Genomic DNA, 26,329 nt, shown 5'->3' on the forward strand with positions numbered 1-26,329 from the left:
GCAATGCAATGTTCTTTATGTATTGTATATGTCTGTGAGTACGTGTGAATTCTTATAAATCAAATTGTGATTATATAAAAAAAAACACCTATCCATAGCACACTCTATTCCATATGTATAAGTACAAACAGTCCCAGCACACTGCAAAGATGCTGTAATGTAATTGTATCTATTTCCTGTTATGTAACTATAAATTAATGTGACTATATTAGAACACAGACATCAAAACTAGTACTATTTGTTGTCTTTGGTAGGGTGAGCACAGAACTCTTTGGTCTTATTCTTCAAAAAGAACTCTGTAAACTCCTTTTTTGCAAAATGTTACAAGCTCCCTCTTTGGGAATTTTCATTGAGCAAGAAGCTTTACCAGTCATATGAAAATATTAAACATGGTTATGAAATAAATTTAAATTGGATGCAAAAACACCTGAGGTTATCACTAGTTGCCACTGAAGTAAGTTATATTTTAGTCTGATGTATGAATAAATAAAAATAATGCCATCTATTACTGACAGACTATTTGTAGCAGCCATTTGGTAGCCATTCTATAGGCTTCCTTCTTCAATCTGTAAACCTGTGTGAGGAAAGTAGTAGTATTCTTATTTTTAAAGTCAGTTAAAGTGACGTTCTTACAGCTTAGAAATTCACCCAGAGTCACAAAATGCAAACCTAATGCCAGTGGGATTTGAACCAATGTCTGAAGGACACTAGACTCTTACCTTTCTAGAGGAAGTCCAGTATCAAAAAGAACCAGATTCATGATTAGGGAATTATTTTGGTTGTAATCAAATTTCTATCATGGCAATATGATTTGGAGTGAAGAATTACATATGACTTTTAAAGTCTGAAGTCAGGAAATCATAGAAAGGTTTGTATTTCTAAAAGACGTGGAGTTTTATTTACCCCATTATTTTGAAAGCATATTAATTACTAGCTTTGTGAAAAAAATCAGACAAGTCACAAACTAGAAAAGAGTAGTCTTCTAAAGTAAACACAGACATCTTTGGCATGCATGTAAAACTTTTTACATTTTGCTTCAGGCTATCAGTAGTTTTAAGAATTAAATTGAGTTTCGTGTGAGTTTCCCTCTCCAGATTAGCAGAATGAACCAACCTTTAAAGCAGGTATTATCCCCAAACTGGAATGGTAATTTAGAAAAAGAGTAAGTGCTAAAAAGTAGGTTTTAAAACAAACTATTAACATGTAATCTGTATTTCGCTTTCCTTTTTTCTGAAATGGAGCCATACCTGTCATCCAGTCTTTCTAGTAACCCACCGGTTAGTCTTCGAGCTTGAGCAGGGGACTCTAGGTTTCCACCTGATGTCTCGTTCTGCCAACCTGCAATTGAAGACATTTCCAGTTCTGCTTGCTGAACACGTTTAAGAATAGCCTGTACTTTTTCTTCTGTCATCTCCTCAGACTCTACGCCTTCTTCAAGTTGAATGTCCTCAAATAGAGATTTGAGTTTTTCTTCCGTCATCTCCTCATCAGGACCAGATTTTCCTTTCTCTTGCTGCTCAGAGCTTACTCTTACTTTACTAGTTTGTTTCAGTGGCTCTGCTGGTTTAACATCTTTTGGGACCCCAGCCATACTTCCGAGGTATTGAGGATACTCACTCAGACATACATTCTCCAACTGGCTCTCATCTACATCCACTGTGCCAGGCATTTCTGTTAAAGGCATTGAGTCTTCGAGTTTGCTGTCTTCTAAGGAAGTGTCTTCTGCAGTTACGACTGGAGGTCCTCCATCTGCTGAATGCTCTACGTTCCCCTGGGAAGGCACTAGCCCATCACTCAGTCTACTGGGGGTTCTAAGGGGAGACTCTATGCTAGAGATATCACTAAAATAATCATCTTGCTGGAAAGGGGTGGGTGGTGTGTAGTGCAACCCTGTGGGAGTTTCCAGTTCCACTTGAAGGGAAGGATAACCTATGGAAGACAGTACATTTGGACTGACTGGAATGAATTAGAGTACATCAAACAAAACACATGGAATGAATTAAATTATATCAGGTATGAAAATGTATGATGAATTACAGAACAATGTTCATAAATTTATTGGTTTAGTTCAACTAAATGTAACACAATGAAATAAAAGACTAGTGCAAACTATAATAAAACAGAACACTAATTAATTAAGATATAAATGGTTTCTATCAACTTTGATAATTTTAATACAGTAACTTAAATATACAGACTAATTCAATCTAATAAAAAGTTAGCTGTCGTTATATAAAATACATTTATTCCACGGTCAAATTTATTAGCTTTCTACTTTCAGCATGCAAAATCCATATGGTGGTGGACTGCATACAGCAAACCACAATTGTTATAATTAATTACTTATAACTCATTTGAAGAGCTTTACATAGGAGCAATGCTACCCGACTCTCATTCTTTTTCTTTTTTTTCACATGAAATTTACAGCGAAGAAAAATAAATTTAATCTTTGGAAAGAGATTATTATTAGACTTTAGAGCAATAGCACTGGGGAAAAAAAAGTCTAAAAAGATGTTAGGAAAAGGATTTGAGAAGCAGATAAAGTAGAAAAGACTCCAAGGAAAGCTTTCAGGTGTCATAATGTGACAGAGATGAAAGACTTGTGGTGCACATGGAGGTCTTAGTGACTTTGGTGATGCGGACCACTCAGAATCACAACTCAAAGAGAAAAAAGAAATGATACACGACAGAGACAGGAAGAAAGCCATTTGCAAAGAGCTCTCTGAATATTCACAACAACACTGTGAAACACCAGCCTGCTCAGTGGGGAGGTAGGGAGCAGTTCCCTTGTTTTAACCTTCGCTGTGTGGACAAAGGGGACATTTTTCTCCTTCAGCAGAGAAAGAAGTGAACAATGGTCTGGTCATGGTGAGGAAAGGAGGCTTCATAAAAGTTCCACCAAGAGGAGAGACAGGAAAAAAAAGGCAACCAAGCACACTTTCTGAATTAATGGTCTACAAAACTAAAGCCTAATTTTCCCATCAGTCCACGACAAATATCAACTTAGCTTTTGTGGGAAATTCAAATTACTGTAGGTAAGTATAGTCACCTATAAACCAGAATCTTATTGAAAAGTTGGCTGACATTAACTGAGGTTCATAATCTGCACAAGTGAAATTTACTTCATATACACATTCCTAAATTTTCCTACGAATTTTTAAAATAAGAAATATAAAATATTAATATGTAGCCACAAAAAGCCCTTGGGAATTTATTTCATTCAATTCTGATTTTAAAATGTTACAAATAAATAAAGCTTTCAATTCTATTGACTATTTCCATTATTTTCTGGTTATCCTGCTTGTTCTTTTTTTTCTTTTTTTCTTTTTTTTGCTTATTAGTTCTCTTAATTTCTTTTCCCAAAAAATAATATTAAAAGATTCCATAAACTGTAACTTGGCAATAATTCAGAATTTGATATAATGGTCTATCTTTAGTGCAAAGAGATTGGTTACCATTATATGGTCTCACATATAAGACAAGGCCTTGAAGAGAGCTTTTTTCCAAGGTTCTATGGTATGTATGTATGTATGTATTTAAGTAGGCTTCACAGCCAGCATGGAAACCAAGGAGGGGCTCACATTCACAACCCTGAGTTCAAGAGCTGAGCTGAGATCAAGAGTTGGATGCTTAACCAACTGAGCCACCCAGGTGTCCTGCCCCAATTGATGGTATTTATAAGCTTATAAAGAAACCACTTTAGACACTATTGCCCATCATGTTTATGTTATATGGATAATAAGATATGCTTTAAATTTTCTGTTAGCTTTAACGTTAGTAAACAGAAACTTTTTAAGAATTTGCCATCTTTGCCACATAACATACGTAAAACTAGAGGTTACTGATTCTTGTTAGTCTAACTTTGCCAGTTTAAAAACGGGGAAAAATGCCATAATTTTCAAAACTTGGGATAGAAAAGTATCCCTAGCTTTTCTTCCTTCCTCCACACCATCATCATTTTTTACTCAAAATTCATTATCAGAATACGTTTCCATTTGTAAAGGAAGACAAACACCTTGAAAAACATAGTAAGATATTTGTTATCCTTTACTTAATACTTTGATTAAAAAAGCCCCAATTTACATAGGAAATTGAAGGAAAAATGATAATATTATTATATAAATTAATTTAATGTAAAAAATGAATTATGTTGTTAGTGACATCTGTGCTTATTGAATTAGAAATGACACCGACTTTTATATATCAGGCACGGTTTTTCCAAACAATAAATGGAAGCATATGAAGTTAAAATAATGCTAAATAAGTAAAACATGTTTTTGAGAGATGCATTAGGCTTTTTCAGTAAGCGCTTAAATACTTGGTCCCCAAACAAGATTTCACCATTTTATTTAACAATTTGTGTACTCTATGCTTAAACTTGACCCAGTACCTTGGTTATTTGGTAAAAATAACTCACAATTTGGTCTTACCAATATACTAATAAAAGAGTTCACTAGTTTTTTAGGTAAATATGAAAATGACAACCACAATGCATTCTCTAGATACGAAATTTTCTTCCACTTGGTCATGTAAAAAATTTTCAAATACCAACTATTGAATATCCAACAGTTAACTTATGCTTTTATACCTCATTATGTGTATTTTATGTAACAGACATTTATCAAGTTTGTTCTATCAGAGTGTTTATTTCCAGACTCTGTCAGAGAAGATGCTGTGAAAATGAGAAATGAAGTCAAGCAAATCACAATTTAGTTGGTTTTAAGTGGCTGCCTTGTCCTCCACACTTTCAAAGTTTATCAAATGATTAAATAAATATGAACGCTAAATTCAATTACCATCAACAGGGTCATGGAAAACATTGTTCTCATCTGCAAAACTCCTGGTGCCTGAAATATTTCCATAATCAAATATCGGTCCTTCTAGCAGAGTCACTATATCTATTCGATTAATTTTTGTCAAGACCGAAGTTAAGGCATCAGCTGAAAAAGGAGAAAAGAGGGTTGAAAACCCGATTAAGTGATTTTCTTCCAGTCACCACAATATCCACACAAAGGCACGGCTTTCTTGACTCTCCTAGAGTTTATTCAGCTCCTCCTGACTGAGCTCTGCCAGGTCACCATCCAGAGGGCTCAGAAAGCCCACCATTACAGGGAAGTCATGTTAGGGTCTCAAGAATCACTTTTGAGAAGCTGTGTGTGATGACAGCAACATTCATTCCACTGTAAGATGCCGAGCAGATGGGCCTCAAAATAGCTAAACTCCATTTAGTTACAAGGAGATCTAATAAAATTTTAAACATGTTCCTCTCCTTTCAGCCTGCCAAGATAGATCACCCTCATATTTGACATTGACCATCTTAACGGCTTACTGAGGTCAGGCTGACCCTGGCAAACCCACAATAACTTACTTCCCATTGTTGTGGGTTGGCACTGGCCACGGGACAGCACCACCCCTCCCACCACCCCAGCAAAACTAAACAAAGTCAAACCTAAAAATATTAGAGACTTCTCTGCCAGCACATATGAAGCTGAATAAAATGATTTCATCCTATACCTTCTTCCTTCCTCTCCCTGTGCATCCATCCCCAGCCACAGCAGTAGCCTCAGAGTGCTTCTGACTACTACCCCACAATTTAACAGCTACAATTGTATTTTCATTTTTGATGGTCACAGAGAGAACTAAAGACAAAATGCAAAAAAAAAAAAAATTTTTTCTACTATTTGCTTTCTTAAAAAGATTCCCAAAGATAGATGTTTGGAATATCAGTGTTAAAATTAAACAAGTATAACTTTAATGACTTGCTATTACTTTATGATTACTCTGGTTTCTTAACAGTAGGCTTATCTAAAACATTGGATATATGCAGTTGTGAAAGTTAAAGTAATATAATTTCAGCATACTTGTAGCATTTTTTCCGTCTCTGGTAACCCATTTTTTTAATAACATGAAGCTCTGAGAAATTAAAGAATTTGGATTTTCCACACGTATTTGATTGATTTCATCCACTGAAAAATTCAGTTCCCTTGCCAGTTCTGTAGAAAAGAAAAAGAGTTACTAAGATTTCACATTCTACTTTTATCACATATGTTTCATAAAAGTAATGCTCAACTGCCACACAAAAAAAGAAAGGAATTTTATAGTAAAACCCAGTCCAGCCTTGAGCATTAATCTTTATATGCTTCATTTTACAGGAAGCTGTGATCACACACAGGCTGTGACTTAACTCTCTGGAGATAATTACTTAGTTACAATTAGATTCCCTCTTGAGAGATTATTTTACAAAGAATTCTTGATCTGTACAAAAAGGATGCTGCTGGATTCTCTTAAGTCATCCAAATTATTCTTCACAATTTGTGCAAACCTCACCTAAGATGGGTAGGGATACACAACTCATAAATATGGCAAAGGGGGTGCTGGTAGCATGACTTTAGGAATTCCACTTGGGAGGTTAAATGATGACTCCAGACCAGAGCGTTGTCTATGTTACGGTGTCACTTGTATAACAAATACAAGGGAAATAGCTTTGTGTCCATCTCAATGTCTATACCCATACGCTCAACCTCATTAATCAGAGTGTCTTTGGGAAGACAAGTGTGAGCATTAGTAGCTGTCTTGACAGAGGGAAACTAGGAGCCAAAGATGAGAAGGAGCCTTACTTTTCATTATATGTTTTTTGTACAGTTAAAAGAATTTCTCAGGTATGTATTATATTAAGTGATTATAGAAATAAATGGGAAACAATTCTTCCCATGGAAAGGGAATTGCTCAAGATTTTACCCTGGTTAAATATTTCTAGCATTTGGCAAAATGCAATTCAGAGGCTCAAAAAGGTCCAGATTCTTTGGTCAAGTGATTTCACTTCTGGAACTCTATCATGACTATACATTGAGTTGGACACAATGATTTATACACATGAATGTTCATCTCAGGCTTGTACCATTAGAAAACTGAAAACAATCCAAGTGTTGAACAAAAGAAGAGTTAATTAAGTTAATGCAGTGGTTTGCGAACTGTTTTGATCATGGCCTACAGTTAGAAATACATTGTATATCATGATGTTTATATAAATAAAACCAGATCTTTAAGGAGCAAAACTTAGCCTTAATACACATAATATACAGACATATCCCCCCCCATTCTATCCTATTAAAAGCAAAACAAAAGGATGTATTGATTTCATGACTCTCTAGTACACTGTGACCCAAAGTCAGAAAAACACCATTATTAAGTATGTATATTGGATCTTATTTATCCATTAAAATCAAGACCATAGAATATGTAATTTTGTAGAAACTAGGTAACCACAAATAAAAGAGCAAAAAGTTACATTGTGTATATAACATTTTAAAAGCTTTTAGACAAAAATCAAAGTACATTGAGATGTTAACAGTGGTTCTGAAGGACAGAATTAAATTTTGCTCTTCTACATGATAATTTTTCTAATAATCTTCATTGAGCATAGGTAATTCAAATTTACAAAAGTTAAATTTAAGTTTTAAGTTCTTTCAAGTCCTTTGTGCTTTAAGAAACAATACTCCTACTGTCCAACAAACCCTTATGATCCAACTGTATCCTTTGTCTAGTGACCCAGCAAAGAGCAAAGACACACTGCCACTAAGAATTTTACAACGTTATGGCTTTACAGCACATCTTCTCCTGAAATGTACCCTGATATACTAAGGACTGGATTTGTCTAAGGCAAATAATGAATAGTTATGGACATATAATACTGCACAATCAACATTTGCTCCAGTATATTCTTAGATTACAATGTCCGATGTTAAAATATAATTATTAATTTTATGTTAGCAAATATTTATACATAACAAATTGCTATTAACTCTCAACAAGCTTCCAAGGATTATGCAGACCACCTGTCTTTTCAGAGTACTACTAGGCTCCTCATTGTTAGCAGTGGGCCTGAGAGCAGGGGCTGGGTGGAAGGAGACAGGAAGGTTATTAAGTTGGGGGTGAGGGCAGAACTTAGGACATTTAAAGGAAGAAGATGTAGCTGACCTTGTTTGCCATTATCTGGTTTCATATTCTCCATTTTAATAGCATATAGATAATTGTTTCCCTGAGTATAGAATATCACTGAGGGTATACATGATGACTTAGATGTGACAATGGTTAACATTTCTATTTTAAGCTATTATATTTTGTTGCTGTTGTGTGTTAAACAAAATACACTCAACCTTAAAAACTTAAAATTTTTCTGACTCATATGAGGAGGATTTTGGGGGCCCAGTTAACATCAAAACTACAAAGCAGAATCGTTCAGTCGACACAGAATTTTATCTTCATCTTTAATGAAGTGAAATCAAACTAAATATTCATTTTCTTTTTTTTTAAATTTTTTTTTTAACGTTTTATTTATTTTTGAGACAGAGAGAGACAGAGCATGAACGGGGGAGGGGCAGAGAGAGAGGGAGACACAGAATCGGAAGCAGGCTCCAGGCTCTGAGCCATCAGCCCAGAGCCCGACGCGGGGCTCGAACTCATGGACCGCGAGATCGTGACCTGAGCCGAAGTCGGACGCTTAACCGACTGAGCCACCCAGGCGCCCCAAATATTCGTTTTCTACACACTGATCATAAACAGTTTCATTCACTTTACTGAACTCAACTATTTTTGTAGTTTGAATAGATTTATACATGTGTATCATGCTTTAAGAAATTATAATTCAAATTTTAAGCTTCTGTCATTCTCTTGTTTTCTTCTTTACGTAGTTATTGAAAATGATCCTTGTCGTCTTTTAGCAAAGTGATAAAGATTTCCTTTGAAATAAATCTTTGGGCATAAAAGTGAGTCCACTTAAAAGGAAAAAAATATCAGGTAAATGTACATACAGATAACATGTGTAGGTCATAAAAAGTGTGAAGATGACCTCATGAATGATTAAAATTTGTGAAACCGGGGCATGGATTAATTGAACTGTTGCTTAAGAGAGCTGCCCTCAGGGCATAAACCGTGTTTAAAATTTTGGATGATTTAAAAATCATAGGGATTAACTGCGTTTTTCTTTATACCAGAAAAAAAATTTACCACTAGGTAAAATGTTATCTAATATTACCAGAAATGGCAGTGTGAAGAAAGTGCCTACATTTAAGGTAAAGTGAGATGTAAATTTCTATTCTTGAGTGTATGGGCTTTGAAAAAGCTTTGAAAAACACGGTATATAAGGTATTATCGGTAATCATCTCTGGGTTGATAGAATTAGAGATGATAAAAATGTTTGCTGGTTTTTTTTTCCTTGTTGCTTGTTTCTGTTTTACATAATGAACCCCTTGTGAAAGACAAAGAAATTAAGAAACTGTATTTGTCTCACTCAGTAGTGTATACACTTACCTGTCCAACTAAGTCCCAGGTGGTCGGCTACTATTGCCATCCTGATATCTGTCCGTTCACATGGACTCTGTGGACCTACGATTTACAATTTCTTAATTAAAATAATCATCAAGAAAGACACGATACTGGAAAATGTTTTTTAGCAGTACTCAGATTTTACAGAGAGACTAATGCTAACACTGTACACTTACATGTGTCCTAGTCACCTACATGAACACTTCTCTTTTCACATGGCTCACTTGATTGTCACCTGCACCGGCCAGATGTGAGACTACATGGATGCTCAATGTGATGGAATCGAACATGCTGACGAGCTAGCTACTGGACAGCGGTTACAGAATCATTGTGTCGGTGAAAACACCATGATGGGATCTCAACATCTCTGCTTTTACTTTGACAGAATCATTATTAGTACATTAAAGGAAAAAAAAGTTGCTCATCTTGAATGACACCAATGTCTTCAGCATGCTTCCCTAGCTGTCTACAGTGTCGTTTGGTTAAAAGGGAGGAAGAAGAGTGTATAGACAGCACACACAGATGACAGTGACAGAATGAGAAACTACGGTTAAGTCACTTCACAGGCAATCACGACAGTTCATGCACTAGGGTCTACAAGTCGGAAAGTGTTTACAAACTACGCTCGCTCTCCGGGATGTGAGCAAAGAGTGCTCGAGAGACCTGACTGCCTCCGTTCTCACCAGTCCTTCTACTGCTCCTTTTCCCACTGCCGGCCTTTTCACTCTTTGATTTTAAAGGTGCTGCCTCTGTTTTCTTATCTCTAGCAGACTTCGTGGTAACTGAAGGCTGGCCACCCCGGGAAGTCTCGGACAACGACGTGTTTCTTGAGGTACTGTCTTCCTCATCGGACAACTCGGACTGCATCTTTTTGTCTTCTTCAGAGAGGCGGTCCACAAGCTTTAAGGTCTCACCACTAATTCCCTTAAAATATTCAATGGAATGTTTACATACTTCCTTAAGCTGACTCTTCCTAACTTTTACTATGGCGGTGGTGGTGGTGGTGGTGGTGGTGGTGGTGGTAGTGGTGGTGACACAGGTGGATCTTACCTTTACTGGCAACTTGGATGGAAGCTGTTTGGCCTTGCCTTTCTCTGGCTGCCCTTGCTTTTGTGTGGCACATGCTTTTCTAACTACATTATCTCTGTGTGTGTCTTTTACTGGAATTCTGGACTTTACATCTACACATGAAGAAGAAATAAGGGTTTTGGTTTTCTCAGATTGACTGACCTGCTTCATTTTACTCACTTTCATGTTTGGCATATGACTTGGTGGGCAGATATCTTTTGGTGAAGTGGCCTTTATGGGAAGTTTGGATTTTCGCCTAATCCCTATCGATTCCTTGGTCTTTGGCTGCTCTCCAAGAACTTTCTGCTTATCTCTTACACAGTGTCCTTGCAGTACCCCTGTCTTTTTTCCTGATGAGATTTTCACTGGATTAGCTTTCTCTGTGGTACAAGTGGGTGCAGAATGTTCTGTCAGAACTATATTACTTGTAATGTTATCTGTCTGTATAGTGGAAGAATCCAAATTGTTGTTGTTATTAAAGTTATCTTTCTGGAAATCATGTTTTTCCTGGGGCCTAGTGCCCATGTGGCTATTGGCTGTATTTGAAATCATTGGTATAGTTTCATTCTCTAGTCCCTGACAACTGGTCATCACAGCTTCTATCTTATCTGTCACTTCTCCAGGGCCTTCTTTCTTCATGGTCATGGTGGATGCAGAAATTCCCATTTTTATAGGCGTGCGCAACTTGGGGTCAACTTTAGAGGTGCTAGTGGCTGCTGCCGATTTCTCCAGGGAGCCACTACTGGATGTGCCTTCCTGACACTCTCCGCTGGTCGGGATGCTGGGGTTGGGTTCGACTGGAGGTGCCTCTACATTTCTCTCTAGATTGGTTTCTACAGTGGTGTCCCCTGACTGTGGCTGTGGTGTGGCAGTGACCATACTTTTATCCCCTTCCCCCTGGTCCCCTGACTTCCCTTCAGAAGTATGCTCACCAATCTGGAAAAATTGGAGCCTCTCTTCAACAAAATCCCTCTTGCTCATGTCAATTGCACCACTGCGAGTCATCTCAAACATTTTCCCTTCGTGAAATGGGAAGGGGTTAGGCTCACTAGTTGGGGTACTTTCATCAGTTGGCGTTCTGGCTGGCGTTGTATCAGGGGTTGTTGCTGGCGAGCGGTCTTCCACAGCCAGACCAAATGGCTTAGTTTCATCTTCCCGTGATTTACTGTCAAAAACTTCATCATCCCCTCGGTTATTAGACCAGGGATCAAAATCTAGACCTTTGGTAGCTACTGTTTTAAAAGGAGTGGCAAATTCTTCATCTACTTTGTAACTGAAGTAAGTATCAGGAAACACTGATCTGTCAGGATGTCTGCCTTCTAGAGTGAAAAACTGGGCCCCTGATTTCTGATCAGTCTTATCAGGGGTCCTTTCAGATGAGGAACTTTTAGAAGGTGGCTTATCTTCGTCTGGTCCCACCCTTCCCTCCTCCTCCTCGATAACTTCAAGTTTACTTTGGCTAAAGGAGCGATCAGCTGGCTTCAGAATGCCCTCTGTGTTCCAGACATCTTTCTTGATTTCCATGGTTTGACTTGGGAGTTTAGAATCACTCTCTGTCAGGCCATCATCTTCATCTTGCAGGTCATAGCCATCCAGAGAGTCGATCTCTGTGGCATCTGTGTCATGAGAAAACTCGGCCGTGGTAGCAATGGAACACTCTGTGATGGACTGGTCATTGTTCCCATTCTGGGCGGTTTCATTCTGAGGTGAATCGAGGCCAAGGCCAAATTCGTTATCTTTTCCAGATCCATTGGTTTCCAATTCTTTCTGGTTGGAAGCCTTGTCAGCAGGAGCTTTGGATTTGGTCATTTCTTTTTGTTCATCGTCTACTTCCTTTAATTTGAAGGTGTATTTTTTAACTGGGACCGGCTGATAGATGGACTCGTCATCGCTCGAATCGCTGACGTCTGCCCCGGGAGGAACTGGAGAAGGTGGCTGCACTCTGATGACCGGTTCAGCCAGCTGGTACTTGTCATGTTCATCTTGCAGACTGACTTCAATCATGTCAACCTCTCTTTCAGGGAGATAATGATGCTTCTTATCTGGCTCCATCTGGTCTGCATCCAGTGGTGGAGGAGGGGGGAACTCAATATAGGCAACTCTACTGGTTTTGGGTCTTTGGTTAGAGTCTTTGCTCGCATCGGTAGGCATTTCACGCTCCACGGTTGCTTCCTCCACCGTAGTCTGCTTTAAGGAGGCTGACTTGGCCTGTTCCTCCTCCTCAGATTCCTCAGAAACCTCAGGGATTGGGCTGGGTTTGCCTGGTATATAAGCTATGAGCGAGTCTGGTGTCTTAGACGTGAATTCATAACTCACTTCCTCTGAACTGGGTGTTTCCGGAGTTAAAGGGCTTTTCCCAGAGCTGTCTAGAAAGGAAACTTGTTCTAGAGTGTCGTCTTCTGGACTACCTTGGGGAGAAGGAGGCTGCTTCTGCTGTCTAGTTGTATAAAAGGTCCCCCTGGTCTCTTGTACTGTCTTACACTCCTGACTTATGATCTTTTTTACACTTCCTTGTTGTATCTCCTTTTCATACTGCTTCCCCACCTGTACAAAACTGACATAAACAGGTAAAGTTTTTATGTCTTTCCCTCCCTCCGTCTGGGCTAGTGGAGCAACTCTTTCCAATCCATCAAGGGGACTGTGGTCAAACACATCACTAGAGGGAGATTCCTTTCCTGGGCTAAACTCTAAGGAATCAGGAGATTTGGTGGGAGAGGTTTCAGTTTCATCGAGAGGAGGGCATAAGCCTACGTAACTCTGGCGTTTGGAAACCTTGCTGATTTCTGAATAGGTAACTTTTTCGTCTTCTATAGAATTAAAGTGCTGTGTCTCGACTGTCTCTTTACTCATACTTGATGGGGACAACTTTGGTGATAGTTCGTGTTGGGGGAATGTCGGCTGCTCGCAAAAACCGTCAGGAATATCAGAAGACAGTATTCTCCGTCCCTCTGCAGCTCTGACCGGGATGTGTGATGCTGCTGAGCTCTCACTCCTCCTGGAAGGTTGTTCCAGAGATCCACCTGGCCGTTCCCCTTCTTTCACAACATATTCCCTATATAAGACCTTTTTGGAGGGAGATTTTACAGTCATTTCCTTAATTTCTGAGAGAGACCCATTTGTTAACAACTTGTGTTCTCTCTCAGTCACAGACATAAATTCACTCCTTTGATCAACAATCTTACTCTCAGGGTGACCAGTGTGATTCTCTCTTACATCATGAACAAGTACATGTGAAAGTTTTTCTTTCTGCGACTTATTGTTAGCAGCTCCAGAACTTTCCCATGTTCTAAAGACCTTTTTGTCCCATGGTCCCTTAGTTGCTAAATCTGAGGTTACATGACATGCCAAGTCTTTAGCCTGTTGCTCAGAAAAATAGTCAGGCATTGCTTTACTTGACATTTCAGTTCTCTGTGTCTTCACATCCTCGGAGCCAGAATCATTTATGACAATTTCATTGCTTTGGACATGCTCATCTTTAGCTTTCAGGACCATAAAATCATTTTGCAGAGACACACTTTCATCTGGGAGGTCTATGGCCTTCTGCTGCTTTTCTCTAGCAAAAACTTGGTAGACAGGCAGCTTGCTCTCCTGGATTTTTTTGACTGGGATTCTGGATTGGCCCTCCGGCTTTTTGTCTTCTTGAGACATGTCCTTACTTTTTGCCTGCGCGCCTTGTTCGAATTTTAATCTAATGGAACTGAGTTTGGATTGTTTGAGCTGAAAGCCAGACTGGGGCCCTTCTGGTGCTTTGCTCTGCAAAATGCTTTCTTTGGCTTCCTCCATGGACTTGCTGTCCTCAGGCTGTTGGGAGAGACCCTTCTTCTCTGGGCTGCTCGGCAGACTGGATTCTTTCCTCTCATCAGCTTTGGGGAAGCCTTGTCCATCATGGCCATGCTGCCTTGCCTTAACCCACTCATCATTGGATGCCAACAGTTCTGTCAGCAGTACCTTCTCGGGGCTGCTACTGGTAGAGCTTTGAGAAGAGTATTCTTTACCATTTCTAGGGCGTGGCTTTTTCTCTGGGGACTGCAGTTCATCATTAAGCTTTTCGGTTTTGTCACGAAAAAACTGTGACACTTCAGTCAGTTTTTCTTCAGCTTCCTTCACAGTCCTGTCCACCCTATCTTCATATATCAACTTCTCTCTACCTCTGTCTAATCTGTCCTCAGTAAAGCGCATCCACATGGCATGTTTTGGACTACTAACATCGCCAGAATAGTGCAACACTGTTACTTTATCAAAATGCTCATCTTTAGACACTTTACCTACACCATTTTCAGACACATCTTTATAGATTTTGGAGAGAATTTCTTTTTTGGGGGCAGTGACTACTTTTTCTCTGGACCGCTTATCAGACCCCTGTAACTCTGAGCTAGGGGGTCCTGCATGGTCTGTAACCGATTCCTCGGTATCAGAGTGAGACACATCTAGCTTTTCTGACAGAAGCATTTTCTCAGCAAACCTGTAAGACTCCCCTCTTAGTTCTGACAACTCATCGTCATGGTATTCTATTGAGTGTTGACTCAAAAGCTTCAATGTTTTATAAGAGTCATCAGATATGAGTTGAGCAGAACTAGGGCGACTATCTTCTTCTTGGGACACAGGAGTGTTTACTCTGGAAGACTCCAGATAAGAAGGCAATGACTCTTCAGCAGTGAGTTCTTCTTCTTCTTGCTGACCCTGTTCCTCTGAACAAGGAAAAGCATCGTGTTTTTCTGGCAGAAAATCTTTTAGGTTAATATCTCCCCGGGATAAGTCTTTCTGATACACATACATTTCCTTTTCTGGATGCTTTTTGGTTTCTCTAATAATGACTTCAGTGGGCTCAGCTTGGTTACCTTTTTCGATGTGGACTTCTATTATACGCTCCAGTTTGGGTTTCATTTGGTTGTCCTTCTCTGCATGCTGGGCTGAGGTTTCAGCAGCAGACTTGTGAACATCTGGAGGCACTGCCGACTTATGCTCAAACAGACCTGCCAGTTCTTTGGAAGGGTCCCGCCCAGACTGAAAGGCCTTCATGATGTCATGGACTGACATGGTTTCTTCAATTCTTTCAGAGGCACCTTCACTGCCTGGTGGAGAATGATAGACCATTCTGGTGGTCGTGGTTATGTGAGTCTCTTCCTTAACACGCATGCCTTTGCTCAGAACCCGACTGTGGTCGTCTTCTTCACCGTTGGCTTTCATTTGAAATGCTTTCACTTTTTCCTTAATACTAGAGGTGGTGGGCTTTGGCTCCAGTTCTGTAAAAGTAGGTGAAGGTTTGGGTGACACCGGCTCCTCTGGTTGGCCTGGGGGAGCATCTCCAGCCGAAGGTTCATAGCTCCTGATAACATGCACCACTTCAGTTCTTGTTTCTGTAATGACAGGAGGGATGGGGACTTCATGAAAAAGTGGTTTAGGGCCAGTGCTTTCAGCACTCTGTGGGGCTGAAGGCGTTTTTTCACTTCTTGTTTCAAAGCCACTGTCAGACAAAGGGCTTTTGTCTTGGTCATGTTGAGAAAAGTCATCCGGAGACTCTAAAATAGTATCTGTTCCAAAAAAGGAATCGGCCATTTTACACAACTCTTTCTCAGAGGTGGAAGGCCTCATGGAGGCTGGAGGCATTTTGAGTTTGTGTTCCTGCAAAGCGATTGCTGGCTTCAGAATCCTTTTCTGTCTCTCTTCACCATCCTTCTTTGCATCCTCAAACTTGTACTTTAAATTTGTCAACGAACTACTCCCAATATCATTTGTTAAGTAGTCAATAACTTTGGTCAAGTTATAATCCTTCTCGGAGGCGGCTTTTGCTTTCACTTGCACTCTCTCTGGCAGAGTTGGGGAATGGATCGTGGCAGCTTGTTGTCTCGCTTCTCTTATTTCTTCCGAACTAAATTCTATCCAGTCGTCTTCGGGAGAGAGTCCTTTGTCACTCTTTGGTGATTTGGGTGGTCCTTTATTATCTACACACACATCTTTTTTAAGGATTTCACTCACTTTCACCAAGTCTTCCTTTACTTTCTCAACGATTTTGAAAGGTTCTTCATCGTCAATTCTCCCTTCTTTCGGGAGTTCGGGTTGGAATGGCTTCTCCTCAGGCACGTCTGTTTGTAGTATTGCGGTCATCCGCATGAGGTCCTCTTTCATTTCAGCCACGTCTTTTAATATCTCCTGACTGGAAGATAAAGAAGATGGTGTAGACAACTTAAGGGCAGAGGGTGCAAGGAACAAAGACGACTTAACTGGAGATGAAGTTCGATTGAAATGGGGCTGAGGACGTGTCTCCGTAGTCAATGTTTTAATGGGTGACAGCAAGGCTGCTGCTGATTTTGTAAGTGAACTAGAGTCTGGAAGTTTCTTTAATGCTGGTTCTGGCAAAACATTGACTACAGAGTATACTGGCACTGTTATTATAGATGAAGTTACAGATGAGGTAGTTGCAGATATTGACGACCCAAGGGATGTATAGAGTGCACTTGCTGAAGGAGTTCTTACAGACTGAAAAGCGGATGGTGCCGAAGAAACATATGACCTGAGTGGGGAAAATGGCATCGCTGTCGTGGTAGAAAACACTTTATCGACTGTGTCAGTGGCTGCACTAACCACAGAGCTCACAGAGTTTGTAGCCGTAGAAATTTTTTCTTGTAACGTGGCAGTGGCTTTGCATCCATTAATTAAAGTTGAAGATGACGGATATTTCAGGGGGGAAATAGATCCATTGACTAATGCTACCTCTGCATGTCCAGGCATCTGTTTCACAGGTGATGAGAGAGAGGGGGCCATTGTAACTTTAGCTGATGAAATGACATCAACTGCTGATTTCACTGGAGACACCACTGACTTTAGAGGCGAAGATATTAGCGGTGCTGCTGATGTAATAATTGACTTAAATGGCAAACTTGAGGAATACATATTAATGTTTGATTTGGGGGAGGCAGGGGGGGTCATAGTAATTGACGACCTCTCCAGAAGAGACCCCGCTGTAGTCACTGGAGAGGTTCGGGAGGAAAACGTAGAATTGGATGCCAGCCCTTTTAAAGGCGAGGACTCTGGGACTGTGGGAGCTCTAACCAGGGTACCAGAGGAAACCTGGATATTGTACGGAGATTGTGACACCACTGTTTTTATCGGTGAAGAAATTGTCCGAAAGGATCTAATCGGAGATGCCACATCACTAATGGATTTAACTGAAGATGTAGTCGACGCGCCTAATGTGGATTTGATTGGAGAAGGAGTCGAAACAGACCATATTGATTTTAACGGAGAAGCTGATGGCGTATTAGAGGAAGAGCTTGATAAGGAAGTGAAGCCTGACTTGGCTGGCCCAGGCACTGTGATCGGAGCTGTTGTCCAGGACTGGTATGGTCTTGTAGAAAAGAATGGCTTGTATGAGTAAGTGGTGGGGAGGGATCTTGTTGCTCCTGCACTCCGTTCAACTGTTTCTTAAATTTTAAAAATGAAATCAAACACAAAAATCAACAAAAATGGTTGAGAAACAGAGAGACCAGAGAAAAAAATTGGTCAGTAAACTTTGAAATATTACAAAAGCAAGTACAATTGTTTGCATGATTTAGAATGGAAGAGGCAAAACGAACAATTAAGTAAAAGAGGAAAAAAAAAACTCCACAGACATAACCAATCCAGAATTTAAAAAAATAAATAAATAAATAAACAAACAAACAGAAAACAGAGCAATGGGAAATGAAAGACAGAAAAAGCACATCGCAACCAAATAGGCCAACAATGAAAAACAGAAAACATGAGGAAAGAATTAATGATGAGAAAAGTAACCACAATGGAAAACGGTTCCCTTACTTCCTATTGACTTTCTTATGTGCTGGTTTCGAAAGATCAGCAGCCATTCTGTTTTGCCTGTATAGGTACACGTTCGTTTTGTGCAACCATATAACTTTCATTTTAGTAATTTCTAATGCTCCCTCTCCTTGAACCTTTCGGTGATACAGATTGCACCTACTCAGAACCATATCGATGTGTGCAGCTATACATTAAATATCTAGAACTCTTTTTTTAGAAAACTACTCAAGCCTATTTCATGCAGAATCCAAAGTAACTTTTATGTGACAGGCAACTGATTGCAAACCGTGAAGCCACTGGATTTTAAATCTGTATCTTCCATGCATGATTCGGTTATGCTTCACACCCATAAAAAGCCAATAAGAGCAAGAAATCTTCTGAGTTAGAACTTTAAAAGAAACAACAACGAAAAGGAATGTTTGCATTTATTTTTTCCCATGCAGCATATTCCTTTTGGTGAGGAAAAAGAAAATGTAATATGAAATGATTTAAAAATGCATGTGTACATACACACAAAGGGGGGAAAAGCGGAAAATATGGTTCATGGTTACCATAAGCAAGCAAAGCAACTGAAAACATCTTATCATGCGCATTATATCACGGCAAACAAGCCAATGAAGTAATACAATTTTTATGCCATATTATGCACAATATATAAACTTTAAAAATACTTCCACAAGAGCATTTAGAAAGAAGAGTACACTTTTTCCATGAGATGCAAAATCTTGGTACCTTTTGAGATTTTAGGAAAATATTTAATACCGCATACTGAAAATACATCTGCAACTAAATGTATCCATATCCAGTGTGATCTTCATTATGGAGAAAAGCACATTGTTTATTTTGGATATTCCACCCCCCCCCCCAATCTATCACACTTTAAATTCTCAAAAGGTATCATGGGAAAATCTAAAAAGCACAGTCGTATTTTTAACACTTCATACTTAAGTATCTGCAGTGGGATCCAGTATATATTGGTATACATATTTATTTATCAGTGGCAAAGGTACCAATTCTGGTGCCTTCCCAGAATGTTCATGGGGCTCATGGCTGCTCCAAAGAGTAGAGCAGCCGTGAGGCAAACCTACCACTAGGAAAGATGGATTTAGTACCAGCATTCATCTGGCAATGGGACAAGAAACACACAAATGAGGTAAGCACACTCACTGGGGGAGAGCAAATGCACACTTGGTCCTCTCTACTTCTACAGCTCTAACAAACAAACCGAGTTGGTCACAGAGATTTGGAATGCCTGCCAAGGCCTAATGGTCTATGTCAAAGTTGAGTACAGTTTCGCTCCCAGAAAGCACTGGTTCAGAATAATAGTGAAACGCGAAGAGGAAATGACAATCTGCTTCATCTTTTATGCTCCTCTTCATGCTGTGCCCGGGCCATTGCTACAATCCAGTCCTTGGATTAGCAGCTACTCCCACAAGGGTGAAGATTTTCATTCCTAGTGTACATTTAAATTCAAATATTCAGAACATGTCCTCTTCTAAGCTTACATATTATAATAAAGAAACGTGGAAGAACTGAGGAAAAACTCACCCGTTCATTACCCCTCCTAGTCATAATTCTCAATATTATATTGCTTAATATATTTTGGACACACCATACTGCAAATGGAAGATTTGGGGATTCTTTCACTTTAGTGACTTGGGCTCAGCCCAATGTCTCAAGAGAATTTATTTTTATAACTACCAGAAACTGGCAAAGCATCTCTCCTTCACCACTGAAGGCTGGCTCCGTCAAGCAATGTAGTCTTCTGAACCACATGTATGGTTTTAACTTTGTATGAAGTAGCCAATTTACTGATTGGTTACACATTTTATGCTTAAATGACACATATTTTGTGATGCACTTTATAACAAAGAAAATTTCTGGGAGGTTCTGGATGTCAGGCACTGAATTACACCAGATTCTTTCTTGTTTGGGAGGTTGGGGTGGGGGTGGAAGGGACAGGGTACTGAGAGAAAAGCTGCATCACTTGCAGTTCTAACACCAATTCAGAGGCCATGACATTTCCTTAGTTTTTAGTTCTTAGTCCTTTCCATTTCGCTGTTTACCACTATTATGCTCCCTTTCATAAAACAGAGAAAAGTACCTTCTTCCTTCTATCAATGTTATACCATAACCGAAGCTAACTAAAAAATAGCAACACTTGCATAAATGAAAAAAATTTAGTTGACTTAGCACAGACCTTACCTCAAACTCATATAGTCCCCCAAATACTTTAGGGACCAGAATCATATGGGAGCTCACCTGCCCAGAGGTACCTTGGACCTAAAGAAGCTGGTCATGGAGCCTGTCCAAATCTTAAGTATTTTGCCTGGGAGTCCCAACCAGCTACCCTCTGAGAGCCTTAGATTTGAGGCAAAATAGTATTCCAAAGAAAAGTTCTCAAAGAATATTTAGTCTTATTGAAAAACCATCTACTTATACACATATATTGTCCTTGCTTTGTAGAATAAGAGGAGTTAGTTTCATCCCTTATGGTTTTGGAAGGATTTAGATATTTATGCTAGAGACAAAAACTGAGATCTGGAAAAACATTTATGAGTGTGGTAGAGCTCCATTTCTCTTATGCTCCCTGTTTTGTGTCTGGATATAAAAGTTCCGCCAGTAGTCAAGGAGCTAGACTCCATAAGATTATGCTAAGACCTTTTAAGCTAAGTACTAGAGTCTTCCTGCTGCACACTGAATATGCTATGTTGGCCCACAGAAACAAGAACTCAGGAAAGGTGGGAAAAACCAAAGATGTGGCTCTTATTTGTAATTTCCAATCCTCCCTGAACTCAAGTTAACTGTGAGTAATGGGAAACAGCCAGAAATTATTCACTAACAATTATTTGTGTAAAACTCCTTTTCTGATGGATCAAACACAGTGCTATTCTCAGCACTCTTAGCTCCTGTTGATGGAGGGATTCTCTGGAGGGCTGAGGGGATAGGGGAAGATGAAGTGGGGAGGGAGATGGAATGAATGAAGATGACTGAATGGATTTATACCCTGATACTTGCAAGCCAGTTAACAATGAACCAAAACAATCACTGAAAGAAGAAAAGGGCTTAACCAGTCTAGTGAAGACTAGCCTTGGAAATGGTACTTAATAAAGATGGGTGGGGGGTGGGGGTGGTGGCGGAGAGGGAGAGAGGAAGGAGGAGATACGAATTCAATAAGCAAGTGCCTCAAGAACGTAGGAAGATACACTTCTTGCAAACTGGGAAGAAGGAGAATCAGGACTGAGGTATAATGACCTACCTATATTATGAAAAATGAGATGAAAATCAAACTTACATTATCACTTTTCTACCAACCTGCATATATAAAAATATTTTCTCTTTTGAGCTTAGATTTAAAGCAGCATTGGTGCATTATCTCCTAGGACAGTTAACAATCACAGTGAAATCACGGTTTTTAAAGACAAGTAATGAGTAGATGTTTCTAAATTTTAAAATAGGTAGGGGCTTTTTAAAAAAAACTGTTTTGAGGTTATGGTCTAAGGGTGTTTGTGCTTCACATCTTCAACTATGTACAAAGTATCAGTTACATTTCATGATAAAGTTTCCTTGCAGGCAATTTTTCTTTTGCCATTGGGCTTCCAAATGACCCCCAAATTCAATTTGTACAGAAAAAATGTCTCTTCTTACAGACATCCACATAGATTAGTAAATGTGTTAGAAAACTCACTCATTCCAGGCTCAGTCAAGTAGCTGTAGCGCTTACGTAACGCTAAAGATGCAAAGCTCTGTCGTCTATCTGCTTTCTCGGCCTAAAAAAGAAAAAAAAGAGAGAGAGACTGTGTCCAAATTCCTTGTGACCTCTGTATGGTTTTGAAACATTTTGAAGGATGGCATGTTGATGACTAGTTTATCTCTATTTTTCTTCGTATGGATTCTCCTCATGAAAATGGTAATTCCCTGTTGTGACTCTACAACCCCAGCCACTGTCTCAACCAAATTCCCATCATTTAGCAAATATAAGAGCACCAACACAGCAGACTACAGGGAACTACAAATACAAGACGAGCGTTACAGAGACTTCTGATGCTGAGCAGTAAATTTTCCCAAATCCTTCATATTTAAAACACATATATCACGATGTACACTCCCTCTATGTGAGTACATTCAAGGGAAAAGGGCACACGGCGCCTCATTCGGATTACTGCTGCTGTTTCTATATGTTCAAAGGCATAAAGTGTAGATGAGGTTAAAAAAGGTTAATGGCTTTATTAGAAATAAGATTCTATTTATTATTACTGGGGTATGAGTTTTAAAAATCCAATTATCATATAACTTGGAAAAATATTAGGAGATGCTTCATTAGGAAAAATTCATTCAAAACCAAATGGAACTACTCTACTATACCCTTAAAAATGGCCAAGATAATTTTCTTTAAATGACAAATATTTATCAGTAGCCATGGAACACATAGTTGGTATTACACAGAACAACTTGACTTATACAATAAAACTTCATATGTTACTCATAATCTTGATTTGACTGTTACACAGAGTGGATTCTAGGTGGAAATATGGAAAAATGTACATTTATACATGCCAAGCTACTACATTTAAAAATGTTTAAAGAATTTTAGTTTCTCTTTTTCAAACACTAGCGGGATCACATTCCTGAATGCCCTGGAGTGTTCTCATGTACACGTGGAGGAAGAGTAAACCATTCTTTAAGAAAACCGTACACCCTTTACCTCACTTACGCTAAGATCTGCCAACATATAATACGTTTCCCCACTTCAGCCCGCTGTAACTTCTTGTATACAGTTTCAATTTCTATTCTATCTCTGATAGAGTAAAAGCAGAAGTGTTCATATTACCTCATCATCTTGATCTGACTCTGTCTCCTTTTGGTTCCAAGAGGCATTGCAGAGACAAGGAATATTATAATGGACAGCAGGGAAAAGAATATCAGGATATGAAAAGGACTGAGTAGAAAGCACAAAATGCAAGCTGAATCAAGAGAGCAAAGCAAATCAAAAGAAGCCAACACAAAATATCAAGAACTGTACATCCACGGCAAATTAATGTGTGACATCATTTGAAAGCATAAAAATCTCTGAGCTACCAGCAGAAGCAGAAGCACCATACAGAGGACTCCATCATACAAACCATAACAACTTGACACCACGGTAACAAGACTCAATTTACACAAAGAGACTAATACAACTGGAGTTTCAGGAACTTGAATCATGTTACAAAGCATTCCTTAATTGCATACCAAGGGCCCACTTCTTCACGACCAGGGGAAGAGAGTCACAATAAACCAGTATCAAAAGATACCTTTTTATGTGCTGGCAGAGTGATATTTAAGTTGCAAACAGCTGTTTGAGGCAGTCCTTTTGTTGTCTTTGGTTCTTTCAGAAAAGACAGACGACCACAGGGCTCTTGGCTGGTGTCTCTAATCTAGAAGAATTTAGGTGGTTGACAGTTATAGAGAGGGACTTTTCTGAGGATTCCTGTCTATACAAGGATTAAACATGTTTATTTTACAGAGCCCTTCAAGAGGCAAGAAAAGTAAAGGGAAAAGATGATGGTAATAGTTACGGAACAACCACCGTGGTCACATGTAAACTCAACGGGATTTAGAATGCCAGGTTCCTAGATTAGACCCGGGATGGCTGTGTCTTCTTGTTTTACCCTGGTAATACGCTGTATAGTCTGGGTGATATACATTTTCTTCCCATCTAATAATTTCTCTTTCCCAAGGCCTCCGTTTTAGCAACAATAATAACAGCAAATAACTGTCCCATGTCCTTCTGTTCTCGGAGGAGGAAGTTTCTCCAGACTGTCCTTGGGCTCCATTAAGATGGAACTTAATTATGGGGTTTGGATTTCAGCCATTATTTGATTAATAAGCATGAATGAGATCTGATGCATTTTATTATTCTAGATTGTTTGGTCTGACAAATATTTGCTTAAACAGAAACAATCATTTAGCTGTTTAAAAGGTAAAGGCTCTTTTTCGCTAATTATAAAGATTTCCTGGCTCAAAAGTGCCCTGGGGGAGAACCTGGGCAAAATCTGACCTTGTTCCTCTGAATTCAAGTTTGGTGGGTTACTTCAAACTGGATAAATCATTAAACTTTTTTCTTTTTATTCTCTAAGAGCTCTTTCTAAAAAATATTTATTTATTTATTGAGAGAGAGAGGGAGAGAGAGAATCCTAAGCAGGCTATGCACTGCCAGAACAGAGCCTGATGTGGGGCTCAAACTCACAAATCTTGAGATCACGACCTAACCTGAAATCGAGTCAGAAGATTAACTGGCTGAGCCACCCAGGCGCTCCCCACCTTTTTTTTTTTTTTAATTCACAGAGTCTATTGGTGATTTACCTTGATGGAAAACGGCAGTCTATTTTCTTTGAAAGCATAAAAGTTAAAAACCAGCTGCTGTCCCCCTTTAGTAAGTGGGGCCAGGTTCCCATAACAATCAACATAAATAGGTTTTCCTTCCAGAACCTTTTGGAGTAAAAGAAACACATAATTTAATGTTAATTAAATTAGAAGAATTTTGAAATTTTAAGTCACATAATATTAAAAGACTGACATATTTCTATGTCACTCCTTATTAGGAAATTATTTCTATGGTGTTACTTGCCACAAAAATAACTCTTCAGGCTCACAATTCAACAATTGTGATTGGAAACCAAATCATGCACATGTATAAGACAGAATTATATATTCAATTCTATTCTAGCAACCTTAGACATGTTTGAGAAAGTGCTGACATCAATCGCATATTCATACAGACTTTGAAAGTTGGTTGTTTTTTTTTTACTCCAATACTTTTACTGAGTTTGCAAATGGAAAATCATAGTAATGTGCTAAAGACAGTGACCATAAAAATAAAACAATTCAAGTTACCACAGGGAAGCACTGACCATGATGTAGATTCATTACTACTACATTTAAACCAAGATAGCCTCATACAAAGACACATAAAACATTAGAGGATAAGTCTATAACAAATTTTTTAACCAAAAATTGAAATCAATCATGAGCTTGATATTTCTAATAAGTGCTATTTTAACCTCAAAAGACAACCCCATATCCGGGGAATGTAATAAAACAAACTTGTTATGAACAAGGTACCTCAATATCTTTGCTTCTTGCAACTTCTTCAAAATTCTCTTGCTGCTCTAAAGTTTTGTCCACTTTGTCATCTGTCATGCAGAAACAGCGCAGGGAGGATTCTACAGGATCATTCATTTTGGCAAAAACAACAAACTTGGCCATATATGGAACACATATTAGTTCTCTGTACAGCTGTGAGGCTAACCCCACAGTTTCTAAAACTTGATGGCAGTCTGCAAGCCAAAATCTGAGAAACACAGAAGTGTGAAAATGAGATGATTTTAGCGAAATCTTAAAAATAATTCATCATTAAAAAGTCAAAGCATATAAGGGAATGATACCAAAACATTAACTTGTTCATTTAAACAAACAGCAATGATGCTTACTCTGCTTACAGAAGGTCTACATTTATTATATGTTTGTTCCTTTGCTGAGGAAATGCTAAGGATTTTTTTTCTCTCTTGTCCTTCCCATAAGATTCTTATTCCCCTCGTATAATTACCCATGATGAGCCTTCCCTTCTACTCCTGCTTAAGAGTTTAATCTCTTACTTTACATTAGAAGGAATAAGGATTTTATGGAAGAAAATGGGAAAGACATGGAAATCCTATCTTTTTTCTTTGAGACTATAAAAATTAAAAACAAGTTGCTGTCTTCCTTTAGCAAAGGGGCCAGATTTCCACAACGATCAACAGAAATAGGTTTTTACAAATTGCTGAGAACTAGCAGAAGCAAGTCTAGCACCGTAGAGCTGCTTGTAAGAACTGGATAAAATGACGTACAGTAGTGAATTTTACATTTCTGAGTTAGGCCCAAGTTCACCATCAAAATTTTTAAAATTAATCATACTGGTGGTATTGAGCATAAAAACTTTTACTTTCCAAAAGTTAATAAAATTAATTCCTTAGTGCTTTTGGGAATCCTTTATTTCCATACCTGGCTGAAACATTGGTTGTAAAAGAGACACAATCCTTTATAAATGTCAGAGGTGTAGTTCCTGTGATGTCTTCCCACTGAGCAGGCGAGGTGCCTCCTGAGAGAACAAGAGCAGATAACT

The 26,329-nt window shown here is 38.9% G+C and overlaps 1 protein-coding gene across 21 annotated transcripts in view; it reads right to left on the reverse strand.

Moving 5' to 3' along the window:
* The window catches only part of ANK3 (ankyrin 3), a 690,167-nt gene that overhangs the window by 26,902 nt on the left and 636,936 nt on the right, over window positions 1-26,329 (reverse strand). For 6 of the 21 annotated variants that reach the window (XM_086679761.1, XM_086679767.1, XM_086679762.1 and 3 more), the window contains 11 exons: window positions 26,209-26,305; window positions 25,291-25,519; window positions 24,532-24,657; window positions 23,481-23,603; window positions 23,018-23,044; window positions 21,875-21,956; window positions 10,008-17,813; window positions 9,310-9,384; window positions 5,862-5,993; window positions 4,797-4,940; window positions 1,248-1,338 (listed from right to left, as the gene is read on the reverse strand). In XM_086679761.1, the coding sequence (XP_086535887.1) occupies window positions 1,248-1,338; window positions 4,797-4,940; window positions 5,862-5,993; window positions 9,310-9,384; window positions 10,008-17,813; window positions 21,875-21,956; window positions 23,018-23,044; window positions 23,481-23,603; window positions 24,532-24,657; window positions 25,291-25,519; window positions 26,209-26,305 (8,932 nt within the window). Of the gene's footprint in view, window positions 1-1,247; window positions 1,339-1,617; window positions 1,930-4,796; window positions 4,941-5,861; window positions 5,994-9,309; window positions 9,385-10,007; window positions 17,814-21,874; window positions 21,957-23,017; window positions 23,045-23,480; window positions 23,604-24,531; window positions 24,658-25,290; window positions 25,520-26,208; window positions 26,306-26,329 lie in introns of all 21 variants that reach the window. The other 15 variants (XM_086679764.1, XM_086679765.1, XM_086679763.1 and 12 more) reach the window with 6 other exon arrangements.

This window comes from Puma concolor, chromosome D2 (genome assembly GCF_028749965.1).
Source record: "Puma concolor isolate L17-30 chromosome D2, mPumCon1.1.hap2, whole genome shotgun sequence".
NCBI classification, from domain to species: Eukaryota; Metazoa; Chordata; class Mammalia; order Carnivora; family Felidae; genus Puma; species Puma concolor.